Source organism: Diabrotica undecimpunctata, chromosome 4, assembly GCF_040954645.1.
Source record: "Diabrotica undecimpunctata isolate CICGRU chromosome 4, icDiaUnde3, whole genome shotgun sequence".
Taxonomy (NCBI): Eukaryota; Metazoa; Arthropoda; class Insecta; order Coleoptera; family Chrysomelidae; genus Diabrotica; species Diabrotica undecimpunctata.
Genome location: NC_092806.1, coordinates 35435921 through 35452841, shown reverse-complemented (window position 1 = coordinate 35452841; position 16921 = coordinate 35435921). Strand labels below are relative to the sequence as shown.

General features: G+C 33.7%; 1 protein-coding gene and 1 long non-coding RNA gene across 5 annotated transcripts in view; both read left to right on the top strand.

The window, feature by feature from the left end:
• Positions 1-16921, top strand: part of Bap111 (Brahma associated protein 111kD) — a 36912-nt gene that overhangs the window by 10985 nt on the left and 9006 nt on the right. For 2 of the 4 annotated variants that reach the window (XM_072529345.1, XM_072529341.1), the window contains 5 exons: positions 793-833; positions 891-968; positions 2295-2504; positions 8970-9054; positions 12563-12670. In XM_072529345.1, coding sequence (XP_072385446.1) covers positions 793-833; positions 891-968; positions 2295-2504; positions 8970-9054; positions 12563-12670 — 522 coding nt within the window. The remainder of the gene's footprint in view (positions 1-792; positions 834-890; positions 969-2294; positions 2505-8969; positions 9055-12562; positions 12671-16921) is intronic. The other 2 variants (XM_072529343.1, XM_072529342.1) reach the window with 2 other exon arrangements.
• Positions 2513-8734, top strand: LOC140439442 (uncharacterized). Its single transcript, XR_011950624.1, has 3 exons — positions 2513-4289; positions 7270-7772; positions 7830-8734. It is a non-coding gene; the product is annotated as an uncharacterized lncRNA (long non-coding RNA).

Genomic DNA, 16921 nt, shown 5'->3' with positions numbered 1-16921 from the left:
AGGTTGATTTTTACATTAATACCAATAGCTCTTTAGCCATCCATCCTTACCTTTTCCAGGTATTGGACATTGATTACTTTTTTTTATTAGGTGATTATTATGTGATCGTTGAATGTGTCCCATCCATCTACGCTCTCTCAATATGGCATATAATTGCTTTCAATATGGATTGTGCAAAACCACGAAAATTATAAGATGAAAACTTATTTCTTGTTCAATCTTTAAGTATTTAGTGTCATTTAGGTTTTTTTATACATAGCCTTTTAACAAAAATTACGCTGTATTAAAACTAATAAATAGTTAAAAAAATATGATATCAAAAGCCTTGGCTGCGTACTACATTATAGTTGCACTAATATAAAATACCTCGAGAAAGATAATTATTTGGTACTGACTTAATTATGTTGTATTCATAATTTTGTAAATGTTTCTAGTTTTGATTGAATCGAGAATTACACGAACTCAGAGATACATTTTAGTCAGTACTTAAGTATATTTTTGCTGTAGAGTATTTCAGAATCTGGTAAGTTCGTTAAAAAATTTAATGTGGTTTATTTTTGTGCATGATTTAGGATGAACGTTAAAAGCATACCTTTTAGTACTTGTTGGAATACTCTAAATTTTAATACCTCAGTAATTATATCGCTTCAATGTTTGTAATTATTTTCTCCTCTTGAACTAATATAATTTTTGTCGTAAAATCTTTTATCATCACCAAGCCCGTTTTTCATTTGCACATATATGTACAGTTTCACGAAATTTTTATATTAAACTAATTGACTTATTTTATAGAGAGATTAAGAGCTTCAGGAGGAGCTAGTTCTACTGCAGCGGTAAGTTAGACAGAAGTAGATAGAATCTTGAAAATATATTGTTGATTTTATTTTTAGAAAGAGGCGAATCCATTTGTTGCTTCAACTAATGGAAATCCTGGATTTGTGCCCCAGAAAATCGGAAAAAATACAGCTGTAAGTATTCACAATATTGTCAGAATTTTTTTTTAGTTTTATATTTTGGTAATAATATTTACAGTATTGTGCGAATTAATGGAATCATTGTGACATTTTTTAATATTCACAGTTGGCAATATTGTCCACACATGTATAAGTGACCAAGCATTGAAAACATAACCTTACTTTTCTTTGCTTCTTATTTGAGGGTCTTTTAGGACATATCTCACTAAGCTTGTGTTGTTTTGTACTATTTTGTATTGTTTTCGGTAATTAGTGAGTTTGTTTCGTTTAATCCCATGATTGATATTACGCGTAGGAACAGTGAAAAGATTATCACGTTAAGTGTACACACTTCTATGTCATAAAGAGAAATCGCAAGAACGTGTGGAGTGAGTCAGGATGTAGTAAGCAAGATTTTGAAACGTAAACGAGAAACGGGAACAATGGATGTGAAAATGTTGCGAAAATGCGGAAGAAAGATAAAATCAACACCAGCAGATGAAATATTTTTACTTCGAAAGAAGTAAGATTCCAAATTGGAGCCAAGAAAAACAAGTCAAGAGTTTCAACAAGATCTAGCAGCATCATGTGTAGTGATTCATGACTCAACTGTTCGGAAAGACTTTTGGAGAATAAGAGAAGAGCAATGCGTCCACAGAAAAAACAGCTTCTAACTGAACGAATGAAGAAATAATGGCTATTGTGGGAAATGAAGTGTGGGATATACCACACAGCTTAAAAAATAGTTCAGTATTGTCACTTTTGGATATTTATATATAAATATTCATATATGTACGATCACAACACATCATCATACTACAGCTTCACCTCCTGTATTAAAACAAAATACTTATTTTTACACTAATACTGAATAAAAGGCACACAAGGTAACCATCTTATAAACAATTATGACTAACGTTGAATGATCACTATACACGGCAGTACTATTAGCTTTCTGTGTTTAGTACTTTAGTAGACGTATAGGCAACACAATTAACAGACAATAGTGAGTAAATGATTTAAGAGATAGGCAATTTGAATATTTGAAAATGACGTAGCCTATAAGATTATCCAAAGACAAATACAAATTAGGGGTTAATCAGTTTATTACATTATTTTAATTATCCATTTCATTCACATCTGTTTTGATAGGTGAACACTGTTACTTTACTATTATTATATCCCTTTTATTTTATCTTCTGGGTTGTTACTGTACATGTATTTTATTATAATTACGTTTAAAGGATATCCAAGATTTTTGCGTTAGAAAAAGGCAATAAAAACTGTTTTACCTAATACTTGTGAAATTAAAAAAATTTTATTAAATATTTATATTTTCAGAAAAATGAGTCCAAAACACCCAAACCGCCGAAAGCGCCAGAAAAACCGCTAATGCCGTACATGCGGTACAGTCGTAAGGTATGGGATGCTGTGAAGGCCCAACATTCGGACCTGAAACTATGGGAAATAGGAAAAATTATTGGACAAATGTGGAGGGATCTTCCAGAAGAAGGAAAGAATGAGTTCCACGACGAATATGAACAAGAAAAGGTAAATTTTCATAATTTTTCATCTTAGTCTTTTCTGGCTTTCAAATGATAAATTTCACATCTAAAGTACATTCGTTCAGCAAATTCCCAACTGTCAACAAAAGCACGTGTTGATATTCGCCCTCTCATTCGTCAAGAGGCTATTAAATATAATTTATTGCCTTAAGCCAAACTGATTCTCATTTTACAGATCCAAACTTGCCAGTATGTTTAAATTCAAATTGTAGCGTGTTCGTTTTTAAGTTAATATATTGTGTGTTATATGTTATAGTTATTGTTAAGTTATTTACTGGTCATGTTATTTTTTAGAGTTTAGTATTAAGTTTTATAGCGTGTAGTGAACTTTTAGTATCCAAAAACAAAGTATTTGTTTCAAAAGTAAAAATAGCTTGCGGTAATCACTTTAATAAAGGTAAGAGAAACCAACATTTTTAATTTATTGATGTTTCGAAAAGTTTTATTTCCTTTTTAGTCCATTTATTCACGGTTTTTGCTGTAATTATTAAAGAACCTCTCAGATTGACATGAAATTTGGCATATACATAGCTAACGGCAAAGACAGAAAGTGATGTGCCGATGTGTGCTTTTGCCATGGGAATGAGTTTCACCCCTTCTCCGGTGTGAAAAAACATGCGTTCAAAAAAGTCCAGAATTGAATAAACTGACTAATTCTAAGCAACTTTTATTTTATACAGTTTTTGCACAAAGTCAATACTTATCGAGTTATTTGCGAGTGAATATGATCATTTTTCAATAAAAAAATCTTGTTTTTAGACGGTTTTCCGCAAATAACTCAAAAAGTAAGTATTTTATGGAAAAACATATTCTTAGCAAAAATATAGTTTATAAAAAAGTTAAAAAAAAATTGTGTACTTATACCTATATGAAGTCTGTAGACGCAGTAAAAGCAGAGTTGTAGCTAATGAAAAGTAATTCAAATTTCAAATCGAATATTTCAACGAGATATATCAAAAAAATTAAGCACTTTTCGGGGAAAACTCGCTGTCGAGGATTCTTTTAAGTTGAAATATTCGATTTAGAATTTGACGAATAAGAACCAACTTTTCATTAGCTACAAATGTGCTTCTGGCTTTATACGTACACCTTTTTTTTTGTCATTTTATAAGCTATATTTTTGCTAAGAATATTTTTTAGATAAAATACTCGCAAATAACTCAAAAAGTATTAACTCTAGTGAAAAAACTTTATAGAACAAAGATTGCTTAGAATTAGTCAGTTTATCCAATTCCTGACTTATTCCGAAAGTATGTTTTTTCACTCCTGAGAATGGGTGAAACTCACCATAGGGCAAAAACACACATTGGCACAATATAACTTTTTTTATTTAACATGTTAGCTATGTGTATGCCAAATGTCATGTCAATCCAAGCTGTTCTTTGGGGAGGTTTTATCATGAGTGAATGGAATATTTTTGGACTTGAAAAAGTATACAGAATGCAGTTTCATAACTTTACCGATATTTTCGAAAATGCTGGTTTTATTACAATACATATTATTTTTCCCTAGGCTATTTTGACATTCTATCAATCAACTAAGTACATTAAGTTATTGAAGATAAATAGAATAACAAAACTGTCAAGCACTGATACAGCCGATGAACTCCTTGATATTGATTTAACCCTCACTCCACCTAAAAAAAGACCAGTAAAGGGACATTTTGACGTTAAAACGAAGGAAATTATTATAAATGTATTTAAAACGGAAATGCAGGAGAACCCTACAATGTCGAAAAGTGCGATTTCTATTAGAGTAGCAGATAAAACAGGTACTGATATTGTTTCTCCATTATTTATTTTAAGCGGCAGTTTCACATAGCAGTTCTCTGTTATCGCAGCGACTGTTAGGTAGGCGTGGCTTGACTGTCACCCGTTCTTTGGTGTGAATCACAAAACTTCGATCGCAGTGGATTGTTATAATGATTACTGCAATAAGTAGAAATAATTCTAGTTTTGCTATCGCAGTAACTTTTTTATAAGATAAAAATGGCGACATCTGTAAAACGCATTGCGTTTTCGGACGAAAAAACGTTTTTATTAATTGAATTATACCGCGAAAAAGAGTGCTTGTGGGATATAAAATCATCATTTTACAAGAATAATGTGAAGAGAAAGGATGCAATTGCAAAAATTGCGGAAAAGATGAAACCGCAAAAAAGAAGATAGCTTCCATAAGAGCAACGTATTTACTAGAAAAAAAAAATCCATGATAGCCAACGAACAGGAACGAGCACAGATGATATTTACTGTCCAACAGTGCCATGGTTTGAACATATGCAATTTTTAAACGATGTTATAATTACTCGAAAAACCATTTCTAATTTGGAAACGAAACTAACACAGGTATGTTCTTTTTTATTTGATATTTTTCAATTACATACATGTTTTTAATACACTGACACACATAAAATATATATTCGTCCATTGAAAGTCTATATCTCCTTCATTAACAAAATAGTCTACAAACTCGTCTTGGATCTGCCAAGCAAAATTTTTTGAAAAATTGCCTCCCCCATGGCCAATATTTGGTAACACGTTCATTGTTGTTCTATTTTCAAAATTTACAAGAGTCTCTGGGCGTAGGAAGTTATGTAATACGCAGCAACACATTATTATAGATTCTACGGTGCATAAATTAACGTCTATCGCCCTTGTAAATATACGAAATCTGCTACAAAGGATACCGAATGCGTTCTCTACAACTCTACGTGCTCTACATAATCTATAATTAAAAATTTTTTGCTTTATGGACAAATTTGTTGATCGCGGATACGGCTTCATTTAATTATGGCTGAGCGCAAAAGCATTATCACCAATAATGACATAAGGTATAGGTGTCTTTCCTGGTAAAGGTTCAGGTGAAAGAATTTGTAAGGCATTACTACCATTAACAACGGCATATAATGAGCTGTTTCTATATACTCCTTCATCAGAAATTCTTCCATTTCCACCACATGTCAACATAAATGAAGTTGTAAGTTGCATCCACCAGTGCCAAAAGAACCAGACTGTGGAATCCTTTGTAGTTGTAGTAGTAGGATCCCTCATTCGCAGGTGCGCGTATAGCTACATGCTTGCCATCTAAAGCTCCTATAGCATGTGGAAAGTGCCATTTTTCTTTGAATTCAGATGAAATCTTTAGCCACTCTTCCTTACTAGCTGGCACCCAAAAGAGTTAAAAAATGTTTCAGATAAATTGTAGCATAAAAGGTGATGGGTTGTCGACAAAAATTTTAAAAATACTTCTTTCTAAGAAAATTACTGTAGAGGTACCTATTACACAACATTTTGGTAATATCGCTGTTTTATTTTAGGACAAAGAAGTTGAACAGGATCAAGAAGTTGAACAGGACAAAGAAGTTGAACAGCACAAACAATATATAGACGAGAATGTAAAGGCAACCAATGTTTCACGCTTGTCAAATAATGGTGACCCTGAAGCTGAACCATGCACATCTGTTCACGTTCCATTTAAGGTAAAGCAAGGAAAAAAGAAAAGAAAACATGAAGATGTAGATTCCTCAGTCGACGAGTCCATAAGAACTGTAGATGGTGCTTTACATAAAATATCTTTAATACCAGAGCAAGACATATTTGATCATTTTGGCAATCTGATACCTTCGCAACTAAGGAGTATTCCTCTAGAGGAAGCTTTACGGTTACAAACAGAAATTAATGGAATAGTTAACACGAGGTTATTGCAAATACATCTCGCAAAATCTAACAACTCAGCGCCCACGCAATCTTCCCGCCCCTATATATTTGCTACAAATTATGATAGTGCCACCGATTATTCGTCAGAAAATACATAGCCTCCAACACCGTTACATCAAGAGGTAAATGAATCTCAAGAAGATACCGAGGGGAACAATAATTATGCGACCGGAGACCTTGTAGCACGAGCACTTCAAGAAATAATTTAATGAGTTGTTTATATTTTTGTTGCAAACCATATATTCTATAAATAAATTTTTGTTTCAAACCGCATTTACTTTAGTATAAACAGTCTGAACTTACCTTTAAAAACTTATCTTTTAAGACAATGACAATTGCATGACATACTTCTGGTACGAAATTTCCTATTGTAATTCGTGATATTCTGCTTAGGAATTCAAGTGACTTGTATGAATTTTCACTTGCCAGGTATCGTAAAGTAACCGCAAGACGAAGTTTTGAACTTATCGAACTTCTCATATGCGTTTCTTGTTTAGAGATCAAAGGAGCAATCTACAAAAATTATAAGTTAAGTACATATTATTTCTTTTACTCTAGTAAGTAAATGTATATTATAAAAGATAATATTAACTGTATTCTTCGTTATACTTCGGCAGACGGGTAAAATTCTGAAAATCTCCATCTACAGTTAATAATTCTGTTAATAAATTATTTTCCATGTCAAAACGAGGTCTGTTTAATAACGGTGTTTTCATCCAATATCTTTTTTACTGTATATTCGTTTAGCCACCGAGGGTACTTTTTTTTCAATAATAATTTTTTCTTCAATAATAATAAATAAGTAGTTACACGAGCTACAACTATTTTTTTATTCGGCGCCATCTTCAAAAACTGACTGTTCCATATAAACATACGAGTAGTGAATCAGTAGATAACAGTAAAACCCATCGCAGTAGATATATCCCCACCGCTAAAAGTCGCTGCGATAACAGTGAATTGCTATGTGAAACTGCCGCTTTAGAGTTCGCATTTTCACTTTATTTAACAAATATTGTTACTGTTTATCTCTTGTAGGCGTGTGTAGCCGTAGTGTACGCAATGTGGTTCATGAATATGAAATTACGGGAACATTGTCGACACGAAAATCAGTTGAGCAAAGTATTGTTAACTCGCTGGATGAATTTGACAGAGAAGCAATAAGAAGAATAATCAATCAATTCTTTTTTCGAAATGAAATACCCACAATAGACAAAGTTCTGAGGGTTGTTAATGAAGATCCGGTTTTGCCTAACTTCAAAAGAACTACTTACGTTTTTTAAATTATTGAAAGAAATAAATTTTAAGTTTCAACGTCGTCAGCGGAACAGCATTTTGATGGACAGGGACGAAATTGTCTTGTGGAGACGAGAATTTCTGATAAAAATTCAGTCCTACAGAAATGAAAACCGCAAAACTTACTACTTAGACGAGACTTGGCTAAACGCTGGTCACACCAAATCTAAAGTATGGCCGACAATTCGGTAACGTTTTATAAACAAGCGTTTTTAGATAGACTACGGGGTTAAAAAATCCTGCAGGTAAATGTTTATGTGCTTTTTCACTTCAAGTAAATTTTAAAATAATAAAATTTTCAGGAAAAGGAAAAAGACTAATAAGCTGTCACATTGGCGCTGAAGATGGGTTTGTTCCAGAAGGGCTGTGGGTGTTTGAATAAAAAAAAAAGTGGGTACTAACATGAAAAGATGGACGGGAAATCTTTCGAAAATTGGTTCAAAAATAATCTGCCCCGATTAGAAGACAACTTCATCATCGTATTGGACCACGCGTCTTATCGTTCCAGAAAATTGGAAAAAAATACCAACTACTGCTTCTAGAAAAGCTGAGATCGAACTGTGGCTGAAATAAAAAAATATAGGGTTTGAGGATTCCATATTAAAAGTGCAACTGCTGGTTATGCTTAAGGAACATAAGGGACAATATAATAAATATATCATTGATCAGATGTCAAAAAGCCAAACCAAAGTAGTGTTAAGGCTGCCCCCATACCATTGTGAGCTCAATCCGATTGAGCTTATCTGGGCAGAAGTAAAAAATTATGTAGCAGCCAAAAACACTACTTTTAAATTTGCAGATATGAAAAATATATTTTATGATGCAATAAATAATATTAGTCCAACTACGTGGCAGAAATGTGTGCAACACGTTCAACAAAACATCGAGTCCAAAATGTGGAAGATGGACAATATAATAAAGAACCGTATCGAACCCATAATAATAAATCCAGACGACAACAGCAGCGCATGTAGCTCCTCAGACTCTGAGTAATTTAAATGGTATGTTTTTATGCTTTGGTAAACTTATGACAATGCTACTTTATTCAAAATGTTCACTTTGTTATGTATCTCTCAGTTAATGAATATTTTATTTTAGCACATTTTTCTTCAATGGAACATTAAATTTTTCTCACAATGATTAAATTTCAAGAAATTCTTACACTAATAGTTTCAAAAGTAAATATTTTTAAAAATCATATAATACACCTCAGTACGACCCTGTTTAGCTTTCACGTGCGTTTGTTGACAGTTGGAAATATGTAAAATGAATGTAGTTTAGTACATACATTTTTTGTCTACATTAATAGTTACACCTTGTCAATACATACAAATCGCTGAAATATATTCTCCTATTCATTGGATTTAAGGAGAATAAATGGCTTCATTATTAGAATTTTTTATTGTTCCAATAGTAAACCTAAAAGATTTATTTTTTTTTAGGTTGAATACGAAAAAACATTAAAAACCTATCATAGCTCACCCGCTTATATTGCCTATATGGCTGCAAAGAATAAAGGGAAATCTGGTAAGCACATTATTCTAATATGGAAATACACACCTCACTAGTCACTGTTAACATGTCATTGCCACAATTAATATCACGTGCTTTTTATTAATAACCTACACACACCAAGTAATACCTTTTACCTAACCTAACCTAACATAATCTTTGCTCGTAGGTATCTAAGAATTTTTTTTGATTTCGTGTTGAAATAACAATTTTGTATTAGCGCATTTTAAAGCATTGGTTCACAACTAATGTACGGACCATAGGTGCTCTCACGTATTAAATAAATGGAATTATAGTATATAAAATAATTTTTATGTTGGATGCTGTTGGAATCTGTGATCCTCTGGAGGGAAGATGCTGGTTAAGACAATATTCTAGATTTTGAGTCCAAGTATAGCGCAAGATTGGATAAACACAACCAAAGATGTGGCAGATTTGAACAAAAAATAAATAAAGTGAACTGAATAAAGCGACTGGAAAGTGAAGACAAGCTGCTGTTATTAGAAGAATGTAGAAATAATAGAAAGAATAAAAAATGTAAAACATATTATATCCATCTTTCTAGGAAAAAACAAAACTGTCATGAAAGTGAGTTCTTAATAAGTACTTAGTGAGTAATCTAGAGGTTTCATGGATCGAATTCAGGCGCTAGCCGGAGAAACACAAATCTTAACGTTGTAGTATACATAAGCAGGTCGATTGGGTCTGCGATGGAAGAACAGTACACTAAGGCTATCCGTACATGAAGCAACTAAAAAAACTAAGCAAGTTGGAAACTACAATCACCAACTGGTTACTAACTGTGAATCGCACACTACACAACTGAAATTAATAAAAATGAGACACTTCTCGATTATAGCTTTATTATTAAATACGGTGTTTAAATTTTACACCTTTACTAAATAATATTGATTGTAATTAATGCATTAAAATGTCTAGTGATTCAAGTGATGAAGATATTATCCTTTATTATTGTAACAGAAGACGCAAAAAGCAGAAAAAAAGAAGGTATGGAGTTCATCCCTACATTGCAAACAATATCAAATGTCGAGTTACAATAGTACATTAAATCAGAATAAATGTTTTTCTGATAAGTGTCACGAGCAAAAGAATATCGAAACCAAACACATCCGTAGCACTGTGATGTTTTAATACAAATAATTGACTTACAGTGGACTCAATTGTCAATAGAACTAACTTAACAAGCACTGTATCAGCTCAATGTGCCCGTGTGTCTAGAAGCGTGGTGCTGTATATATATATATATATATATATATATATATATATATATATATATATATATATATATATATATATATATATTACGTACAGGGTGTCCCGGAAAATAGTGCGTTCCTTAAAGGTTTGGGCTGAGTGCAGTATTTAAAATAAAAAGTCTTATAACATTTTTTTTATAAAGTCAACCGTTTTCAAAAAAAAAATATTAATTTTAATCCATTTGATTAGTGTCCACCAAAAAGCAAATACAGCCGGCAACGTTGCGCTCCAAAAGGGTATGGGTAGAAAGCATCATTTAAAAGAAAGCTTTCTTATCAATTCTTTTCTAAAGTCATATGTTGCCTCAAAAAATAAAAATAAATTTCTTTTACTAAAACTTACATTTGGCAACTCGACAGTTTGTTTTATTTTGATACAGAGAAGGTACATTCTTTGTAAACCGTCGTAATTACCGTAGCTCAAGAATAAATCGTATTGTTATGTTTTCGATTCGCGAGTATGACGATATGTTAATTACGTACGGTGAAGCTCACTGTGACAGTAATAGGGCTGTTAGACTTTATGTTGAACGCTATCCCGAACGACGGCATCCTAATGCCCGAAGTTTTGTGAATGTGTCCCAAAGGTTATTAGAGACGGGTTGTGTGGTACCAAAAAAAACTAGCGGTAGAACACGAACTAACCATAGACTAAATGCAGAGGATGTGATTTTGGATATAGTCAGTAATAATCCAAGAGTAAGTAACCGATCTGTGGCTAGAAGGGTTGGTATTTAAAAAACATTGTTCACATTTACGGAACAACTATTACATCTTTACCATTACCAATGATTGCAAGATTTACACCAAGGCGATTTACCTCGAAGATTAAGATTTTGTAGATGGTTTCAAAACAAAATCACCAGAGAACCCAAATTTCCGTGCAAAGTGTTGTATGCAGATGAAGCTTGTTTTACGAGAAATGGTGTGTTTAATTTTCACAATTGTCACTTGTGGAATGATGAAAATCCGTATACTATACATAGGACAAATTTTCAAAAACAATTTAGTATAAATTTATGGGCTAGGATTATTGGTAATCATCTGATTGGACCGTACGAACTTCCTAGAAGATTGAATGGAGAAACCTATTTAACTTTTTTGCAGCATGTTCTACCGATACTTCTTGAAGACGTTCCGTTACAAATACGCTCTGAAATGTGGTTTCTTAATGACGGGGCTCCAGCACATTTTACGAGACATATTAAAAATTTATCGGTAGAAATGGAAAATGGACACGTTCTGTGGCCACCCAGAACGCCAGAAAGCAATGTTATAACCTTTTATTTTTGGATACATCTAAAATCGTTAGCATACGACAACCAGGATGAAATTAAAACAGAAGCTCAATTGCGACAACAATTTTTGATGCTGCTGAAATAATCTGACGTAATTTACGTACTTATAATATTAAGAATAATTGGATTCGTCGAATAAATGCATGTATCTGTGCAAATGGTGGCCACTTCGAACATTTATTGTAATAATAATTTTTCATGTAAGTAAAAACAGTATTCAAACCTTAATTATTAAATGTTTAATAAAAACAAATATGATTTTTCTCTATCACTGTTATCATTATCAATACATATTATGCCTAACGATCGATGATTCATGATAGCTGATTTACAGTAATTAACGAAGGATAACAAGGAACGCAACGTTGCCGGCTGTATTTGCTTTTATGTGAACAATAATCAAATGGATTAAAATTAATAAAAATTTATAATTTTTTTTTTTTTTTGAAAACAGTTGAGTTCATAAAAAAATGTTACAAGACTTTTTTGTTTTAAATGCTGCAACAAGTTCATGATTACAACCTGCGGAATATTATCCACATCCATACAACTTTTATGAAGACAGCATTAGATCAAAAAAAAATATTGTCTGCAGAGTTGGATTATTCGACAAGATCTCTGTGCTCATAAATAATGAGAAATAGATAATGGAATATTCAAATTATAGTAAACGAAGAAAAAATAAGGATGCAAAATTATTAACCACGAAAAGTGTATCCAGCTACTCGAAAAGCAGCTGCTTTAATTACTTAGTTTTGATTTTCTCATTGTTTAATATAAATATGTTTAGTTAAATTGATTTGTTCTAGCAAACTAGCACTTTCCTATCGTTTGGTATGTATTTACTTGCCAAAGCTTTGGGCTTTGTGTTGGTGTATATATATGCTTTGATCACGCTACTGCATCATCACCATTGTCATCATCACATTTTCGTTGCACTAATTTCAGTTACACAAGGTACAGATGGAGAAACCCACGAGAGACAAAGCACTTCAGCGAAACAGCAAGCAGCCGCTGATAGAAGAATCGAGATTCAACCTGCAGAAGATGAAGACGGTAAGTTTCCTATTATTAAATTATTATTACGATCTTATGTTTTCTTTCACGTAGTACTTCATTCTATTTATTTTTTTTATATGAATTATGTCTCCGATTACATTTGTTTTTGAGTTTAGTGATTGGCCACTTTTTTATTAACTGTAACCAAATCTTACCACAGTAGACTCCCTCTTAACCTGGCCGGTTGACCAAAGCAGGCATTTTCATGAGAAAAATCAAGTACATACATACATATATCAAACACATGTACAGGAAGGTGTATATTAATAAAGATCACGGAGTATACAGTTGAAAAATACTATTTATTTCTATGTATACATATACACATATTTAAATATTTTACAAACTTGTTTTAAAAAAAATCGGTAACTTTCTTCTGTTTCTTGACATTAAGTGAATTTTTAAAAGCTAAATCTCTCCATTTTTTAAAAACCAAGACGTCTATTGAAGATGACCCAGGTTGTTGTTCAATATACCTCAATGCCACCTCCATTGCAGCCCTTGCTTCGGTGTGGCCGACCTTTTCCTCTCCGTCAACATCATCATCATCAGTCTCCTCATTTTCATAGGGCTCTTCATGTATTGCTAGTGTAATTATTTCATCGTCTGCGTCTGTAAAAAATTTTCGTTTTCAAGTTCCTCGTCACAGTTCATCCATTCTTCAATATCTTCGACCTGCAATTGGACATTTTCGGATAACGTTTGGAGATCTTGAAGAATGGTGGTAGAATTATCTTCTTCGTGTGATTGTTGACACTTAACAAGTTCCTCAATGTTGGCCCAAAGTTTTCACCAAGACTTAACGAAAGTAGAAGAAGGAATTTCTTGGAAGGCGGAAGCTAACGTGTAAATTATGTCCTTTAAGTTAATTGTTTTGATGATATCAATAAGATTGAGATCTTCATTTTCTGCGCATTGTAAAATTTCGGACACTAATTTACGTCTGTATCGTCTTTTCAAGCTTTTAATCACCTCTTGATCCATCGGTTGCACCAAGCTTGTCACATTAGGAGGAAGAAAGATAATTTTTATGTCATCTGTCTTACATGTTAGGTTTCCAGGATGAGTTGGAGCATTATCCAAAAGTAGGACTGCTTGTACGGGTGCATAATTAACTCCGTGACGTGCCTTCCAGCGAACCAGCTAACCTTCACTTACAATAAATTCGCCTCCGTCTATAATTTTGCTGAGTATACATAAAGCCTTTTCCCTTAGAATCGGACCGCTAATAGGTGTGCCCCTTCGCCGTTCTTGAATTAACCAGAAGTTTTTAAATTTTTATCTGATTCCATTTGGGCGCAGAGATCCTCGATTGAACGCCGATCCCTTCGCCAGTCATTCACTGTACTTTTCCCCACATTCAACTCTGAACAAATTTTCTTTACCAATTCACCTTTGTCGATCCGCTTAAGCACACTTAGACGTTTTTCCATCGTCACAACCACGCGTTTACGCTTCTCACTCATTTTCGCACAAGACGAATTCAATCTTCCTCGAAAGAAAAAACAGAACTGACAACCGAGGGCAAGAGACGATCATCAAGCAGCACTTGATGATCGTCTCGTACGCAAAACAATAGGAAGGGGAGTGGCCAGTTAATGCGGGACCAGTTAAGAGGGAGTCCACTGTATGTTTTACAGAGATATTTGCACATCAATTTGTTTTCTTTAGAAACATAAGTACATCGTATTTAATATTTTTAATTCTTTTAAAATTCATCATCATTTCTTTCACTTTATGCCTATGCGGTGTCGGCTTTCCTAATTACATTTCTTCATAAGTGTTTATCTTGGATCATACCAATATCAACCCTCTTTACCAACATGTCCTGCCTAGCGTCTCCCCCAGGTCTTCTTTAGTCTTTCTCTGTTACTATTCCCAGGAACTTGCTTGAACATGCCTGAACCATCTTAACCTATGTTCTTTCATTTTGGCTGTGTCACCTGTAGTTCCCCAAATAGACTTATTCTTAATTTTATCCTTCTTTGTCATTACACTCATCCATCTAAGTATTCTTATTCCCGCCACATACATTCGTTGGTCCTCTTTCATTTTAACAGTTCAACATTTTGTTCCGTACATCGTATAAGGGTACCGTCTCGTTAATTTAAGACTCCTGTTGCTAAACAGAGTTCTCATATTCGTAAATGTTGCTCTTGCCTGTTCGATTTTGCCTCGTATCCAGCTTCCGAGATATCTGAACTTGGAGACTTGACGAATATTGTTGCCCTTCACATTTATTCTCAAATGTATATTTGGTGTTCTGCTAATCACCATTATCTTAGATTTTATCTGTGTTAATTTTTAGACCAAATTGTTCTCCTTTTGTATTTAATCTGTTGATAAAACGTCGTAGTGCTTTCTGGCTGTCGGCTATTATGACTGCATCATCAGCATAGCCATAGACCTTTATGTATTGGGAAGTTTAATTCCTCACTTTTACCAATGATGCTTGATTTAAATAGATTAATGAATCCTAAATCGTTCTGCTCTGCCACTGTATCTTGAAGCAGTGTTATTAACTCTGTATGTTTGACACAGTTAGATTAAAGTCAAGCAATAAGACATAGGGGGAAAGGTTAAAATATCAATATCCAGATTTAAATCATCCGGGTCTCAGCAATGGCGAAAATTCACTCATCTTAGATACATAGGGTATCAAAACGATTGATCTCTGCGGGACTCTTTCTGTGTTTTCTCGAGTCCTAATGGACCTGGCATGTTGGAGTATCACAAATTTTGTTACAAATATAGGCGTCGCTAAAAGTACTACTTTTAAAATGATCTTATACTAGGTGAACCTAGATAAAATAGATACCACCGGTATCAAAAGAATTGAGCTCCGGGATCTTCCTTTGCTGTAACATCTCGTTTTAAGACCCATCTCTTTTCTAAGACCTCCGGTCTATTATATGGCACTATATTGCTCTATGAGCATAGTAAGGTCCCATAATAGCTTGTAGTTGTAATTCTGAAGCATACTACTAGGAACATATTTACGAGTATAGTTAGTAAGGGAGGTGGTTCATCATCCAGCCTTCTGCGTCCAAAGTTGAAAATAGGTCTCCCTAATTTCTTGAAGTTCTGTCAGTCTTAGCTTCCTGCTTCTCCTATCTGCTGTTGGTCTCCACACTGTAATTTTTCTGGTCCAACTCCGTTATTCATTCTGGTCACATAGCCCGCGCAGTTTCACTTCAGCCATGCTATGCGCTCTATATCTGTAACGCTTCCACTTCTTATGTCCTCGTTTTTAACCATTTCCATTTTTATTTGGGCTACTCTTAGTTTGGTTTGGAGTCTGGGTTAAGGAAAATGTTGCGGTGCCGTAAGTCATGACTGGGAGTACACATTGGTCGAACGTCTTCTTTTTCAAATAATTTGGTATGTTGCTCTTGAAGATGTCTGAGAGAGCTCAATATGCGGCCCGTGCTAAAGTGATTATTTTTTGCTTCAGTGGTTTGGTTGTCCCTAGTAATTTGGATTTTATGACTTATGTAATAATGTTTATGAACAAATTTTATTTCGTTGCAGCCGACCTTTGCATGTTCGGTTGGTACCAGATTTTTCATGTATTGTGTCTTTCGAAAATGTATGTTCAAACCAATTTCCTTGCAGACGACATTAAACTCGGTAAGCATGGTGCCAATCTGTCTCATGTCCAGGACTACCGTAAAGAGTTTTGGAGATAAGGTGTCTTCTTGTCTGATTCCTCTTTTTATTTTTATACATTTTGTATCTTTGTGTAATCTTACAGTCATGGTTACGGAGTCATGAAGATGATTAGTTTGAAGAAATTCCAGTCTAGTGGTCTGCTCTTAGTGGAGTATTTTGCCTGGTGCCATGTTGTTCCTTATATTTAGTAGCAGGATTCAGTTACTTTAGAATCTTTAGCGATATATTTAGAATAGCTTCTGGTTGAAATTACCTAATCCTGAAACACAAATAGGAAATCCTGTTTCGGGAAACATATCCCGATATGCATTGTTGACACATCCCTAGTGGACTTCATTGAGATGCCGGCCATGGATATGTTTTCCCATCCAGTTGCGTGTTTTTTCTTCGTTGGATATTATATTGTATGCGCATTTCTTGTTGATCAATTTAAGTAGTGCTATCTCAGTTGCTACGTTAAAATGCATATTTCAGACTACTTCTCAAAATCAGTTTTTAAATGAGAATTAAAACTGTTTTTGTAATTTTGTGTAATCTCTTCTTCCCAGATATCGTGATAATGTTTTTTGTTGTGTC